At 44.4% G+C, this 17,288-nt stretch overlaps 1 protein-coding gene across 1 annotated transcript in view; it reads right to left on the reverse strand.

Annotated features, from left to right (window-relative positions):
• Positions 1 to 284: 284 nt before the first annotated feature.
• The window catches only part of Resf1 (retroelement silencing factor 1), a 30,107-nt gene continuing 13,103 nt past the window's right edge, over positions 285 to 17,288 (reverse strand). Inside the window, exons 3-5 of the mRNA XM_010628533.3 lie at positions 3,861 to 8,449; positions 2,992 to 3,075; positions 285 to 931 (exon numbers count right to left, since the gene is read on the reverse strand). Of these exons, the coding sequence (XP_010626835.1) occupies positions 777 to 931; positions 2,992 to 3,075; positions 3,861 to 8,391 (4,770 nt within the window). The 5' untranslated portion in view covers positions 8,392 to 8,449 and the 3' untranslated portion in view covers positions 285 to 776. The remainder of the gene's footprint in view (positions 932 to 2,991; positions 3,076 to 3,860; positions 8,450 to 17,288) is intronic.

The raw sequence follows: 17,288 nt of genomic DNA on the forward strand, positions 1-17,288 counted from the left end.
TGTTTGTCTTTTTCTTTTGTTTTTTCAGTACCAGGGATTGAACCCAGGACCTTTTGTTTTTGAGGCAGGCAGCCACACTGAGCTAAATCCCTGGCTGGAATAAACATTTTCTTATATGACAAAAAATACCTATAGAAATTCATAACCAACAAACTAGCATCCAAAGTGCTTGGAAGAACACTATAGGGACAATTAAGACTACAACTCCATGAGCCCCAACAGAATGAATTCACCAGGCAAAGGAAGCAAAAAATAAACGTTTATTTAAAATATTAAAAGCAATGTTACAATATTATCCAAAAGTTGCGTTCAGGTTAACAAGTATAAAACAAGACTAGGTACAAAATGCTTAAGAATATACTTTGATATACACAGTGGGTATGTCTGAAAAAATAAATTTTATTGAGAATGTAGCTTAGAAATAAAAATGTATTTACAAACTCAGTTAAACAAACAAGCCCTCAAGTGAGGAGCAGTACTCCTTCCAACGGCAGTCAGCATTTTCAAATATGATGTGTACAAAGCCTTATGAAAATACCTGTAAATGTGCTTCCCAATACAGGAGAATCAAATACCTTACGGCTTGCCCAGCAAACACCATCCATTTCTTACGTGTGCCAGCCCAGAGCGCTGTCAGGTAAAGATCAACAAAACACATAACCTAATGGTAACCAGTCTCAGGATGTCTCTGCTGGCAATCTTGAGTTATTCCCAGAAGTGATTCTGAGGAGGAAATGACAGGAAGTCCCCAGTCACAAGGAAAGCGTGAACCAGGGTCACTGGACGGGGCTGCTGCCCAAGCTCCTGCCACGCTTCTGCAGGTACAGCTGCTTGTAGGTCTGGAACATGGCCCGGGAGTCTTTCACCTGGTTCTGCTGCACTTCTCGTCCATCTGCGCTGGCGCTTCTCTGTAGCAGTCTTGAATTAACACCTAAGGAAACAGAAATGTTGCCTAATAGAAGGAATATGGTCAAAACTAGGAAGGAAAACACCCACCTATCTTTGGGAGAAAAAGCTAGGAGTTAAACAAACGTCTAACCAACCAGGGTTGCAAAGAATTGGAAAGATCTCCACTATCAGCCTGCCTCACCTCTGGGGGCCGCAGTCACTGTGTCCATCCCCATTCTCACGGGGCCGAGTGCTCTCTCCTCTCCCTACACTCAGTAAGCGCTCCCTCCATCTGCCTACCTTGTGTGAAGGTGACCTTGTGAGCAACTCTCCAGAGGAGCAATTTACTGACTCTGGGAGGCTGACAGGAGGATTGCAAGTTGGAGCCCAGCCTGGGCAACCTGATGAGAAATCTGTTAGGTAGGTAGAAAGAGACAGAGATCATTCATACATAGAAGATAGATAGGGAGGGAGGGAAAAAAGGAGAAACAGAGCACAAATCTGAAACAGTCCCCAAGAGTGGATGAGTCTTGTTCTCCTGGCCTTGCCAGGCATTGGACAGCTGCCTCCGGAGGGCCTTCACTCCTAACTCAGGGGCTTTTAATCCATGGGCCTCTTCCTCTCTTCCTATTGCCTTTGCTTTGAATTCCTGCGGCTTTCTCCTAGGTGGCCCGAACAGCCTGCCCTCTCTGTTCCCCACATAAGCACCTCCTGCATCCTTGTCTGCTCTGCCCTGTGAATCTCCAAGTGGCCCCTGAGGCTCTCTCCCCGCTCCTCCTCACCTTCCAGTCCTGTCTGACAATTACACAACCTTCACAAGGTGCAGGCCAGGAGGGCTGGGGATGTGACTGGAAAAGTTTGCCAACAGCAGAGATGGGAAGGGGCTTTACTGCACTGCACTGCAAGCAGCAGCTTCCTACTCCTCGGCCTTGCCTCCCTTCTCTCTCCTCACCCCACCTCCTCCTGTCCCACTCCCACTGCACATTTAATGCTCGTCCTGAGCATGGCTGTTCCTGTCTTCCATGCAGCTCTTGGGAACCTACCTCCGCCAGGGTTATGTACCCTGGAAGCATTTCAACTTCAGGTTGCAAGAGCACCTCTCACTTTCTCTGAAATAATATTCCTGCTCTTCATTTCCAATACCTCTCCGGCCCCCATCTCCCCACATACCCACTTCCTTTTCACTTTGGGCTAACACTCGTGTTTCACTGTGTATCTGACGCAGTTTCTAACATGCCCAGTTTTATAGGTATCTTATCCTTTTCAAATTTATGCTTTTTAGACACTCCTGAAGCCTCACCTCCTGGTTCTCAGTGCAAAATCTCCAATACAAAGTATATGCAGCCCCTAATAAGCCAGATGCTAAAAGTTCTAGTTTTGCTGGTTAGTTTTCAAACAGTAATCCCTCCCCAGCTAAATAACTACAATGGCTAGGAGGGTCAGCTAAATAACTACAATGGCTAGGAGGGTCAGCTTGTAATTAAGCAATGTACCTCTAAGGAATCTGAAGGGGGGGACAGAGTCGGCCCTAAATTAAAGAATACGGCCTCTCATCTAGAAAACCCTCACCAGCCTTGTTGTGAAGATCAAGTAAATCAATAGCCAAATCATGGAACGGAGTTTGGTAAGCTTGTGGCCTGTGCTCAAGTCCAGCCTGCCACCTATTTTGGTAAGCGATATTTAATTAGAAAACACTCACATGTTCCACACCTTTACTCACACATGTACGGCCCCCTTTGAGACAAGGTCTCCCTGTGTAACTCAGGCTGGCCTCCAACTTGTGCCCATCCTGCCTCAGGCTCCAGTGCTGGGATCACAGGTGTGGACCATCACACACAGCTTTGCAGCCCTTTTCTTGGTACCGTGTTAGTGCTGGGCAGTCAGGTCAAAGACATGGCAAACTAAAATATTTACTGTCTGGTCCTACACCGGAAAAAACATGCAAACGCCACTCCATAGCTCAATGTGATAGGGATTATTTTCCTCACAATGATACGAGAAGATATTATTCCTAGACACTGAGTGACTGAAAACAGGATAGAATCACACTTTATAACATAAGAATCACAGCACCACTTGCAAAATTTAAATAGATGACTTTACCTATTTCTGGGCTGGCTTCCTGCATTGTTTTCTTCTCAGTTACGCATTTTATCCAGTCTTTTCTTGAACATTTTATTCCTGAAACTATTTAAATATTCGTTTTCAGATTGCTGTTCATTTATTTCACAATGAAGAAAAAGAATGTTAGCCTAATATAAATTTGGAAGCCATTAAGATACACCATGTCCATATACATATATAAAAAGGGCTGAGAAAAATTACTTGTTTTAAATGCTTGAAAAATTTATAATGCCCATAACCATTAAACATAAACAACTATCTTGCATTATCTCCTTCTTCCCTCCAGTGCTCATCTCCTAATATTTAGAACAAAACCTCAAATTTACAAGGCTTCTCTGAAATTCACAAGTTCCAAGGAAAACTTAACAAAAATCAAGACTTTTAGAACATATGCAAAGGGCCAGGAATTTAGCTCAGTGTTGCTGCCACTTGCCTCACAAGTACAAGATCCTGGGGCTGGGGATTTAGCTTAACAGATCCGCCGCCTGCCTTGCAAAAGCGCAAGGACACAAGTTTGATCCCCGGTACCAAAAAAAAACAAGTACAAGATCCTGAGTTTGATCCCTGGTACCAGAAAAAGACAAAACAAAACATATGCACACCTGGCACTTTTCTAACTTTATAGAACTCTTGTTATGACTACTGACTATAATTTACAATAAGGGGTGATAAACGTAAAATAAACACTGCCCGGTAAAACACTGATTTGATAAGAGAAACACATAGTAAGGTATTACATAAGAGATCCATGTAGTTCCCAGACAACAAGATAGCACGCAGGTAAGCCTGTGTCAACTTAGACACCCTGCTCCAAGGTCATGCACGCTACCAAGGAAATCATACTGGACCTTGTGTGGCAGCCTGTGCCTCAGGATGAGCCCTGAGATCATACTTGTCTTCGACAGAGTTTGTGTTCTTCAACATTACATCTGGGCATAATTTAAACTCCAGCATGCCTGGTTTCACAGTGGAGTCTTTCCCTGGGAGAGAGGCCTTGGGCTTTTGTTCCTGACTCTTCTTGTCTTTCCCAAGCTTTGCCAGGGAGCTGCTGAGTGTGGTGAGACAGATGCTCTCGCGTTCTGTGCACCTGAAGCTCAGGCGGTTCAGGTATGACTTCCTTTGTTCCTTCCCTTGGGAAGAGACTTCACTGCTTACGCTGCTTAGTGTTTTATCTAATTTGGTTTTAATCAGCTGCTTCGCATCGGCTCTCCCTTCAACAGACCTCGAAAGGTTGCATGCCTTAGACTCCTCAGGAGGGTGGGCTTTAAGGTTTTTACCAGGGTTAGTATTGACCTTGGAGGCGTCTTTCAAGGTCTCTATGCCGCTGTCACCTTTACCATTTGATTTTCTGCAACTCTCTGCTTGTGCACTAAGTTGAACGGAGCCCGAGGGAGCAGAATTGCCCAAGACATTTTCCAAGCAGGTTTTCTTGGCTGTTTTAGTGATTTCTTTTTGCTTCTTCCTCTGAAAATACTCCTGCAGTGTGATCACTTTTTTAACCTTACATGAACCATCCTTGGTTCCTGAGGATTTTGCCAGTGATGCTGCCTTATCTTTAAGACTAGTTGTTTCATTTATGTCTTTGGAGTCTGTGGACTTCGTCTGCGATGCTGTCTTTTCCTTAACAGTGGCTGTGCCCCTTGCGTCATTGACTTCCAAGGACTTTGCTTTTGATGTCAAATTTTCTTTAGTAATGGCTTTCTCATTTGGGTTTGGCAAAATATTACATAATTTAATTGTAACTCCTGCATTTTTACTCTGTTCTTGTTCACTACATTTCTTCTTTTTTATCTCCAAATCTAGTCTTTCCCCTTGGTCTATCTTTCTTTTCTCCAAATGTCTTTCTTGGGGGCTTTCTTTGAATTTCAATTTTTTCTTTTCTTGAGATGAAGACTGTACAAAAGAGTTATTCTCCCTTTTCAGACCTTTATTTGGGAGAAGACCTGTTTTGGGATTTAATTGGCATGAGTTCTGTGGTGTGCATTTCTTCTCTGGACCCTCCTGAGAAACTGGGTCAGAAAATGTTATTTTATCACTAGACTGGAATTTTACCTCATGAAATTTTAGTTTTAGTTTCTTATTCCTTTGCAAGGGGTCTGGTTCATTACGTTTAGATGAAAACTGGCCAGTTAATTCTTGTCCCATATTCGCTGATGCTCCCTGTTTCATTTTGGATGTGTCTTTTTTATCACTGCTTTTCCATTTAGGTGGAACCTCACCAGGTAGCTCCTGTCTCCTCCTTTTCGTATCATCCTTCCTAGTTTTAGATGAATCTTTTGTGTTGTTGCCATGTATTTTAGGCAAATGTGTTTTCTCATCAGTCACAGGCGTCTTTGGATTATTGGAAACACTATCAAGTTTAACAATAGTGAGATCTGCACCTGAGGTCTGTGGCCCTTGCTCAGGTCTTTGTTTACAACTGCTGCTTTCCACTGGAACCAGCTGCTCCTCCCTCTTCCCCTCCACAGCATTACACCGACACTTGGGGACCCCTTCATAAATCATTGCGAGCCAGCCCAACGCACAGCAATGGATGTTGTCTGTGTCCACTACAGAATCTGGACTTTCTCCTTCCTCCTGAGTTCGTGGGTCACACTGGCTCCCAACTTCTGCAACATGCTTTTTCTTCTGAGTTTCTGCCAACTTGTCCAACTTAGGGGGTGGCAGTCTGTCTCCACTGGATTCATCCTGTTCAGGAAATAATTCTTTCATTTGTTCTGAGCTTAGAATTGTAATTTTTATTTGGTCTGTAGGTTCCTTAGGGTCACAACTGATTTTACCACCAGTCTGATCTTCTGGGATCTGTTCCAACTTCTTTTGGCTCGCAAAACTCTTACATTCATTCAGACCTTCAATGCCGTAAGGGAACTCCTTTAAAAGTTCCGACAGCTGGTCATGTATGTATAAGACAGATGTATTATCATCATGAAGCTCACTTGCTGCAGGGCCTTGGACAGCGTCATCTCCAGAAGTGTTGATGTCCCCAGAATTAAAATCCTGCTGAAGAACAGCAGGTGGTGAGTAATGAGAGTTCTTGGCTATGCCCTCATTTTTAGTGGTTTTCCCCAAATCGCTCTCCTCTAGAATTCCTGGTTCAACAGGCTCAGACGATGATCCCACAAGCTTCGGTGGTTCTTCCCTCACAGGAGCTATTTCACATGGGAAGTCTGGGCACCTTGTATATTCATTATTCTGAAGACCCAAGTCTTTACTTTCAGTGGCTTGTCCTACTTGTTCTTCTTGGTGTCCGGTACTAATTGCTTGTTCATTGGGTAGAGAAAGTTTCTGTGGCTCAACATTTTCCAGAGAGGAGTTAAACATCTCTGCGATCTTGGAATTGTAAGATACATCCCCTTCAACAAGAGAGCAAATATCTTCTATTTGTAATAAATCACCAGCCACAAGAATTCTGTCCTTTGGTTTAGACAAGGGTTGTGGACCATTTAGCTGACAACACTGTTCTTTATGGATACCGGGTGTGTTTTGTGAATCACCATTATTTGTATCATTTTGCTTTTCCTTCTGAATTAGAGGAAAAACCCTGGCTGACGTCATAGAACCCATCACTGGCTTGCTAACATCCACTTTCAAAGCAGCAGTTACCGCTGCATTTTCTGCCAGCTGATTTTGTAAGCTACAAATGCTGCCTTCTTTAATAACAGGATACATGGTTTCAGGTAGAGCTTCAGGTGTTATTTCTTTGATGACATTTGAAAGAATTAAAGGCGACACTACAGCGATCTGGAGTTCTGTTCCCTTTGTTACATTTGCACAGGAAGGCTCATAATTCTGCACTAGCATGGACAAAGCTGCTTCCTGCAATGCATTTTCCATTTTGTTCTGAGGATTTCTCTCTGCTGAACAAGGATTCTGGATGGGAAATTCCAAAGGCTTTGAAATTCCAGCCGATATGTGTGTCGACTCATTAGCATGTTTTTCCTCACCAGATTTTGAAGGTTTTTCTTCTGTCACTTTTGAGGGTTGATTTTTCCAAAGATTAAGACATGTTTTTACCAATTCCGCAGGACAGTGACCTTTGGCAGGTATTTCCTTTGAGAATTCAGGATGCTGAGCTGGCTCACTGGACAAACTATTATTTGGTTTACAACCTGCTGCCATCAAGAGATCTTTATTAATTTTAATTTTCCTTGCAAGTTCTGAAAACTTCTTTTTAATTTCCATTAATGATTTAATATCTCTTGCTAGCTTTTCTTTTGTAACAGCTGGGTCCGTCCCTTGATTTGAAGGTGGATTATAAGAATCCATTTTTTTCTCTTGATTATTTTGAGAAAGAGTCTGAACACCATCCACAGATCTAGCTGGCTCCATAAAAGGCTGTTTGACACTAGCATCTGTTTTTACATCACATGAATTTCCAAATGGTACGACATTCTCATTAGTGCTTTGCCACTGTGGCTGAAAACCTGGGAAGAAGTCTTTCTTTACTTCAGAAGAATGTATCTGTGGACCCTGAAGAACGTCCACAGACAAGTGTTTGGTGACATGTTGCGCACCTTGCAAGGGCTGGTTTCCATATCTGCAGTCGTAAGGAGGAGGAGGAGGGGGTTTCGTGCTGGCTTGTAGTGTGTATTGATACAATATCGCCGCAGACTGGTTTGACTGGACAGAAGCTGGGAGCTGATTATGTGTGATCTGTGACGGTGCTGATGACATAAGGATTTTATTGTGAACACTGGGATCTTGCAGAAAGCTTTGCGCTGAGTAAAAGTGTTGCTTTGGAAGTGGTCTGTGATCTGGGTAAGGGAGTTCATCAGATGCACGCTGTTGGGCCCAATCAACCTGTTGATTTGATAATGACTGGTTCGATCCTTGACTTCCCTGTAAAGCTACAGGAACTCTTGGAGAATCCTGCATCACCTGTAATTGCACAGAGTAGGTGTCTGGTGCTACACGTTGACTCTGCAGTGCATGCGAATTAGCTGGATTAGTTCCAAAGTGACTGTGACGAGACGTCGTTGCCTCCATATGAGAAGGTGTGGAATTCATCATCAATGACTTCCACCTCAGGTTTTGGGTAACTCCTGAAGGCACCTGCAAATTCTGATTTGCCTTCATGGGTCCTTTAGCATTTGCATATACTGTTCTTTCTATAGTCTGGGAGGCCACCACTGACCTGTTTGGCAAATTAGAAGCAGGGATTTGAAGAGGAATGTTGTAATTTCTGACATTCGGCAGTGGCTGTGACACTGTATTTGAATTACTGAGATACATGCAGGCTTCTTGGTTACTCGAAAGACAACTGAAAGAACTCTGAGATGTAGAAAGTTGGTTTGCTGCATACTGTGGTGGAAAAGCAGGCTGGATTTTACGATACTGAGGTGGCAATGAAGCCCTCTGTGGTTGTGTATTCCAACTCATAGTTGATTTGATATAGAGGCAGCGTAGCCAAAGTCTTATTGTTTTGAATGTCAGGAATCTGTAAAATAAAAATCTCTTATGAACAGGTTGTTTTGCACACATAAAATTCCTGAAAGAATTAGTAGCTGTCATAATTACTGAAAAACTCACACTACAAAAACTATCCACTTCCTCGGGAATACATAAGGCTACTTCATCTTCTCAGAACATGTCTATGGATATCACCATTTCACAAATAAAATGTGGGCCAGGAATGGCCACTGGAAGGTCACTGCAAGCTTGTAGGAGCCTGGACTAAGTAGGTGAATTCAAGGTCAGCCTAAACTACATATATAGCAAGACCTTGTCTCAAAAGCAAAACTAAACATGTGAGCTTGTGATCACAGCTTCTTAGGAAGCAGAGGCAGGAGGATCAGCTTGGGCCTCGAACTCAGGATCCTCCTGCCTCATCTCCTGAGTAGATGGAATTGCAGGTGTGTGCCACTGTGCCAGTCCCCGAACAATGTAATTCAATGAGTCTCAGGGCTGGAGAACTCGCCTGAAGCAGCCAAGGAGGATACTTTCTGAGAGGCATGGAAGTGCCCACCCAACCCCAAGCCTTGTCCTATCTTTCTCCTCCATCTGGCTGTGCCTGGGTGGTACCCTTGATAAAAGAGTAGGTCTCAGTCACGGGTTCTACCAGCTCTCCGAGGTCTTCTAATAAACTGTCACCACCACACCCAGCTCAGAGAGTGTTTAACCAACCTTGCTCTTGTAAATTATCTTACAGTACACAACAGCCTTTTGTATACGCTATTATTTGGTGCTGTTTCCAGAAAGTGCTACATATAAAGCCAAAATACAAAGCTTTGATAAAAAGTGACAAACTGTCAGAATAGGTTGACATGATTTACATTCTCACAAACAGCAAAAAATGGAAAAACCCATGAGCAGGAAGTATTAAAAACACTTTTCACAGTAAAATTGTTACTCAGGGGCCCCTAAGTAAACAAATTCTCTAATTTCATGTACACTTAGCTAGCTTAAAAAAGAAAAAAAAAGAAATCACAAATTTAGTTAGCTGTGCACCAAATGCTCCCTCCACGTCAATCCCCCACTGGCACTGGTGAAGACCGCCCGAGGAAAGGCACCTGCCAGTCACAGACTGGTCCCCAGAGAATGCCAGCAACCCTGCCCCACGGGTGTCACTGTGTCCTAGTCCGGGGGGTGCGGGAAGCCTTTCACTACCTCCCTTATTCTCGGGGAAAGGAACCTTCCCTCCCTAGCCTAGTAATTAACTTCAAGTCAACTATTCTGGGGAAAGAAAAGAAGATATGAGCCACAAGACTTTTTAATCAGAAAGTTATCTTTTGATTTCCCAGACTATCCAATGACCGGCAAGATGCCAGTAGCCCCTGTGTCGGAAGAGCAAGGCACCTGGGAACCACTATCAAATCAGATGGGCCTCCCAACTCCCAACTCCCCATAACCCCTGTGGTAGAATCCTGCAAGGAGATCTCCACAGCAGCAGCCTGCAACCTCCTTGGTCTGCTTCCCGCCTTCCTATTAATCTTTCTCCTCATTCCAACAAGTCATTCTGGAGTCGATGCTCTTCACAGCTGAGAGCCAGCGACTCATCTGAGTTCATCGTTACAAAATGATGGGGGCCACACTAAAAAAAAAAAATCACAGAATAAAAGTTAAACACTAAAGTACCACTAGTATACCCAACACCTGCAAAACAGAATTCTTTCCAAGTGCGTAGAGAATTCTGACCAATATTGACCCAGGTCACAAAAAGCCTCAAATTCTAAAGGATTAAAATAATTCATGCCAGGCGTGGTGGTGCATGCCTGTAAACCCCAGCACTTGAGGCTGAGGCAGGAGGATCGCTGTGAGTTCAAGACCAGCCTGGGCTACATAGTGAGTTCCAGGTCAGTCTCAACTACACAGTAAGACCCTGTCTCAAAAAACAAAAACAAAAACAAAACAAAATAATTCATAATGATCAACACAGGGATTAATCTAGAGATTGGAGAGGAAGAAACTAGAAAACTGAAAAATAATAGAATAACTAATGCACTTCTATTTGTTTTTATTTTTTGAGGCAGGGTCTCGCCATGTGAGTCCGGTAGGCCTTGACCTTACAATGTAGCCCACAGTGGCCTCAAACCCAATGAGATTCTCCTGGTTCAGCCTCCCAAATGCTGGGATTTCACATGTGCACTATGAGGACTGGCAACAATGCCCTTCCAAATGATGTACTGTAACTTTCAACGAGATGCATGCCTGTAATCCCACCACTCGGGAGGCAAAGGCAGGAGGATCACTGTGAGTCTGAGGACAGCCTGGGCTACAGAGTGAGTTCAAGCCAGGATGAAATACATTCTAAGACTTTGTCTCAAAGAGAAAAGAAAAATAAGCGGAATAAAAATAAAGACAACTTTCAGCATTAAACAATTATAAACTGGGGACTGAACTTGGGACCTTGCACTTGCCAGGCAGGCAGCGGAACCACTGAGCTACATCCCTGGTGAGCATTAAACAATGTTAGAAAAAGATTTGAGGCAGGCATGGTGGTACACACCTGCAATCCCAGCACTCCGGAGGCTGAGGCAGGAGGATCGCTGAGTTTGAGACCAGCCTGGGCTACATAGTGAGTTCCAGGTCAGTCTCAACTACATACTGAGACCCTGTCTCAAAAAACCAAAACAAACAAACAAAAAACAAAAGATTTGAGGGCTTGGGTTTGATCCTTGGCACCACCAATATTAATAATATATCATGGTCAAAGTGTTTATCTTAAAAATGTGGGAAGTAACTACATCAACAAAAAGTTACACTCATTTTGACAAATATAAGGTAAGGAAGCTAAGATTCCTGAAAATAAGGTCAGTATACACTGAAAATAAGGTCAGTGTGGTGTCACTGGGACTTAGTTACCTTGGTCTTTTCTCGTTGCTGAAACAAAATATCCAACATCTGGAGTTAAAGGAGGAGAGGTTTATTGTACCTCACAGCTTGTAAAGGTTTCAGTCCAAAATTGGCTGGCTCCAAGGCAGGGTAGCACATCAGAGGGGCGTCACAGAGAAACAGTGCATGGCAGGCAGAAGGCAGCAGCATCATGCCATGCCCGCAGTTCCAGACACAAAGCCCCTAAAACCTTTGCAGGGAAGAACCCCCCCGCTTTTGTTCTAAACTTGGTCTTTCACGCAGTTCCCGATAAAGACCTGAATCTAGGGATTTCCTGGGTGGCAGAACATCTTGTGTTGTGACAGGTTCTGTACTTGTGGGCTCTCGGAAGCTGCAGAGGAGGGCTGGCTGCTGAGAAGCCCTCCCTGTGATGAGTACTGAACTTTCAGTTAGTTCTACCGAAGGCGTTGACGGCCCAGGACACAATCAATGAAAAAAATTCCCGTAAAGACTCTAAATTAGACCCATGGTCAGCAACTTTTGGACCCAATGCATTCTCAGTATTTGCAAATATACACTGTAGTACACAGATCGCCATGGTTGGAGACACCAAAGTCCATCAATATACTCTCCCTCTGCAAACACATTTTACCCTGAAAACTCTTGTGCCTTCCATTACCCACACCCATAGCAGCTGTGGCCATCCCCAACAAAACTTAACACGGCCGGGCCAGGGATTTAGCGCCACCTGCCTCACAAGTGAAAGGTCCTGAGTTCAATCCCTGGTACCAAAACACAAAATAAAACACAAAACTCGACATGACCAACTTTACCCAAATGCTCCCGTGACCATGACAAAACAACAAAAACAAGAATAAAAAGATAGAAAACAGTAGATGGAAACCCATCCATGTATCAAATATGACATTAAATGTAAATTGAACAATGGGAAAGACAACGTCAGACTAGATTTTAAAACATACCCAAATTCAAGCACAAGGACTGAGTTCGATGCCCGTACCAAAACAAACAAACACCCGAATTGAGCCAGGTGTGGTGGCACATGCCTGTAATCCCAGCACTGGGGAGGGCTGAAGCAGCAGGATTGCCCAGTTTGAGGGCAGCCTGGGCTACACAGTTAAGATCCTGTCTCAAAACATCAAAAACAGCCGGGGATTTAGCTCAGTGGTGCCGAGCCTGCCGGGAAAGTACAAGGTCCTGAGTTTGATTCCCCGTACCAAAACAAAACAAACAAACAACCCATTGGGCTTTCTCCTGTCCCCAGGCACAGGCACCAAAGCTATAGACTGAAGGGATGGGGAAATGGTGATACCAACAGCAGCCATCAAACCTGGCGTCTTGGTCCACTTTGTCTCTATGCAGGCCAAGTCATTTATCGGAAGACAGTCTGGCTCATAGCTCGAAGTCTGGGAGCCCACACGCAGGGAGCTGCACAGAGCACAGTAAGAGACTGAGCACCCAGCTCGGGCCTTGTATCACTCAGTGCCTACTAGAGAAAGAGCATTAATACAAGACGTACAAATACAATGTATAAGATTGGCTTACACTGGCCACCCAGAGTCGGGTGGAAGAGCGCACAAGGACTGTCTGTGCTGAAGATCCGAAGGGTCCACGCAAAAGCCTGGAGGTCCACACAGTGTCCCACTGGGGTCTGTATCAGGAGGTGGAAGGAGCTAAGATGGAAGCCAGGGGAAAATTGAGCTTTCCTTTGCTTCCCTTTTATATTATCCTGATCACAATCCCCCTCAGGGCGGGTCTGCCACACCCAGGACAGGCTGAGCCCTTTAGTTGGGTGTGGACATAGATCAGTTAACTGTCACAGCCATGCCTCTTCCCGGGTTGCACCTACTCACTGCTTTCTACCTTCTGACATTTTGTGATGAGATTTAATTTAATATGCAGCTTAAAAGAAGACAAAATGAATTTTAAAAAGAAGTTACCAAGGACAGAGAGACGCATTTTTGTTTTGTTTTGAGACAACGTCTCACTGTGTAGCCCAGGCTGGTCTCAAATGCACAGTGCTCCTCCTGTCTCAGCCTCCCAAGTGCTAAGGGTGCAGGTGTGCACCACCACACCAGGCTGAAGAGATGCATTTTCAGGAATATATACAGCATGTGTCCAAGAAAGCAGAAAAACACAGAAGGCAAACAAACACCCAAGTAATCCACACTTGACCAGTAGGAGACTAAGACTTCCATACCCTACCTTCAATGAGGAACAGAACAGACAGAAAAATAAACAAGGAAGTAGAAGTCTTGAATCCACTAACACAACCGCATTCCTTTCCAGTGAGTCAAAGAACCCAGCACAGCTTTACTTGTCAGTGGAAACTATCTGACCACTGCTTCCTGGCAGAGACGCTGCCTCTGTCAACCAAGAGGACTGGACCCAATGTCCTGTTAATGGGTGCCAGGCTCAGTAAATCCTGCAATGGGCCCAGGTACCAGCCAAGCCCTGGACTCTGCTCCTTAAAAAGAATGTTTTTTCCATTCCTGGGATTGAACCTAAGCCCTTCACACTGAGCTACTGTACCGTTTTTATACTTCTTTTTTGAGACAAGATCTACTATGTAGTCGAGGCTGACCTGGAACTCACTATGAAGCCCAGCATGGTCTTGAACTCACAGCGAGCCTTGTGCCTCAGCCTCCCAAGTGCTGGGATTACAGGCGTGCACCACCACACCCAGCTTCATTTTTATACTTTTTGAGACAGGGAGTCATTAAGTTTCTCAGACAAGGTTAGAACTTGAGAGCCTCTTGCTTCAGCCTTCCAGTTTGCTGGGATTAAAGCAGTGTGCTACCAAACTTGTCTTACTATACATTTCTCAGAGATATGTGATATTTATACATCTTTTTTTCAATATTTATACATCTTTACGGGGGGACAGCAGGGTGACAATTTCCTTCGGGTATATAATGCATAATGACCAAATTAGGGTAATGAGTACTTTTATCATCTCTTCCAACATTGTTGATTTGGGGGGGGGTTCCCTAGTCTTCATTACTTTGAAATAGGTCATCCTTCTGTAAGCACTGCTGTGAAAAAAACAGGATTCTTCCTATCTGATCTGATGCTTTCTTTTATCTAACTTCTTTTTTCCCTAATCCCCACCCCCAGCCTCTGCTGAGGACTGAGGACAGGTGGGACAGGGTCTATCCTTCCAGGGTCTGCTCTTCACTACATGGCACATTTCACTTATGATGATTTCTAGTTTCACACTTATTCATGGCTTTCCTTTTCAGAGTCTGGAAATATTAAGTGCGCATTTCCTCAAGGATAGCATTCCTGAATCCCGCAGTGCACACAGTCTGGGCATAATCCCTCACCATCTCACCCAGCACAAGAAACATCCTTGGGTCCCTCACACACCAACTACACTGTGTGTGCCGCCCACCCACTGGTCACTGCCTCCAGGTGACCATGCTGCCAATGCTGCCTCAAAAGCAGTGACACTGGCAATCTCAATAGCCACAGAGTAAAATCTTCCTCATCTGAAAGGGAAAATCTGCACAGCCTGGAATAGCAGGGCTCACCTGTAATCCCAGTGCTAAGGAGGCTGAGGGAAGAGGATCACCAGAAGTTCCAGGCCAGCCTGATCTACATAGCCAGATCCTGTCTACAAAAATTGTAACAGGTTAAAGCTGCGTGATGTATATACACACATATTTAGTGTTCAGGGGTGACCCACAATTTTGCATCCCTCAGATAGAGCAGGCGAACTAATGATCGGCACACAGCTTAGCTACACGAATCCACCCCTCTGGTGATAGGGTTTACCATTTGCAATACAGATAGCGCTAACCTCACTATGTCTCGGGTAACCACCAAAGCCTCATGGGGGCATTCCAGGGGTAGCTGGATCTAGAGTGTGCTATGCTGGGATTAAGGGTGTGCGACTACTCAATCAGTCCACCGGTTGGTTTGGCATAGTTCTGGGTAAGATTACTGGCGCCCCACCCTGGGTGTGTGGGCTACCTACTTTAAGGTTGGGCAGGATACAAGGGACGCGCGGAAAGGACGCTCCTGTTTGGCACATGTTGCTTGTTGCTGCTGCTCTGCTGGGCCGCCTTGCCGTGGAGCCAGCAGACTGCGGACTGAAACCTCTGCAATCTATGAGTCCAAATAAACTTTTTCTCTCCTTTAACTCTGGGTGTCCGGTAGTTTCTCAGCAATAGGAACAGTAACTAAGACAAACCTGAAAAGCTGTGGTGACCCTCACTGGGAGCCAAAGAGCCCTATTATGTTAACAGTGACACAGAGCTGAGCGTGGGGGCCCACGCCTACTGCCCTAGCACTTGGGAGGCTGGGGCAGGACTGCTGTAAGTTTGAGGCCATCCTGGGCTACTTAATGAGACCCCATCCAAAAAGAGAAACCCTAGGCCCAGGCATTTAGCTCAGTGGTGCCACCGCCTGCTTCGCAAGAGTAAGGTCCTGAGTTCAATCCCTGGTTCCAAAAACACCTAAACAAAACAAAATAACAAGGGCTGGGGATATAGCTCAAGGGTACCACATCTGCCTCCAAAGCTCAAGGTCTTGAGTTTGATTCCTGGCACTCCCCCCCAAAAAAAGTAACAATAAAGTAACAAAAAGTGAAACATTAATAATTATGATAAATAAAATTCTAAATATTCTGATAGGATACAAAAAAGTGGTAGGGGCCGGGGATTTAGCTCAGTGGTTCTGGCACCTGCCTCACAAGCACAAGGGCCTGAGTTCTAAACCCTAGAACAAAAACAAAACAAACAAACAACAACAACAACACACACACACAAAAAAAACCCGTGGTAGAAGGCCCAGGAATTTAGCTCAGTGGTTTTGCTGCCTGCCTCACAAGTGCAAGGACCTGAGTTTGATCCCCATACCAAAACAAAACAAAAACAAAAACAAAAGTAAAACTGTGGTAGAAGTCATTTGTTATACCAAGAACAAGCTAATTTTATGTATCTTTTGAGGTAGACAACACCTGAGTGGAAAACAGTTCCTGCAAAGGAGGCCGAACCCTCTCTGAAGAGAACTCACCTGTCATTTATCTGAGTAGCTGTAGTCCAAACTCAGGGTCTACACTGGCAAGCCCAGGTGTAGCTTGGATGGCTGAATCTGCTGTGGTCCTACAGAGTAGAATCTACCTACCTTCCTCTCAGTGTGAGTAACTATAGGATGAACGTGGCTATCTGCTAGAGTCACAGCTGTGGTATGGAAAAGACATTCAGAGCTAGGTTCAGCGGCCCAGGCCTGGAATCCTAGCACTCAGGTGGCTGAGGCAAGAGGATACCAAATTGGAGGTTAGCCTGGGCCACACAGCAAGTCCTTGTCTCAAAAATGGGGGTAGAGAAAAAACAAGCTAACACTGAACCTCAAGATTCTAGAAAAAGAAGACCAAGTCAAGCCCTAAACTCTCTAAAGGTCAGAACAGAAGAGCAAAGGGCTGGAGATTTAGCTCAGTGGTTCTGCTGCCTGCCTTGCAAGTACAAGGACCCGAGTTGGTTCTTCGAAGAATCAAACAGGGCTGTGTGTGCTCGCCCACACCTATAACCCCAGTACTTGAGAAGTTGAGGTAAGATGACCCCTGCAAGTGCAAGGCCAACTTCAACTACATAGTGAGAACCAGTCTCAAAAAATAAACATTAAACAAAATTGATAAACCCTTAGCCAACCTTATCAAAAAAAGGAAAGATTCAAATCCATGCAATTAGGAATGAAAAGGGTGAAATTACAACAGATCCCGCAGAAATCCAGAAAATCACCAAAACTTACTTCAAGAACCTGTATTCTAGTAAGATGGAGAAAACAGAAGAAATGGACAGATAGATTCCTAGATACATATGAATTACCAAAGAAAAACATGAACATATAGAGTCTAAATAAACCCACATCAGTGAATGAAATTGAAGATGTAATTAAAAACCTACCAACAATATAGCCAGGGACTTAGCTCAGTGGTTTCTTCACCCCTGCCTCCCCAGCACGGACGTCCTGAGTTTGAT

This window comes from Fukomys damarensis, unplaced genomic scaffold (genome assembly GCF_012274545.1).
Source record: "Fukomys damarensis isolate Sample0158 unplaced genomic scaffold, DMR_v1.0_HiC HiC_scaffold_15, whole genome shotgun sequence".
Lineage (NCBI taxonomy): Eukaryota > Metazoa > Chordata > Mammalia > Rodentia > Bathyergidae > Fukomys > Fukomys damarensis.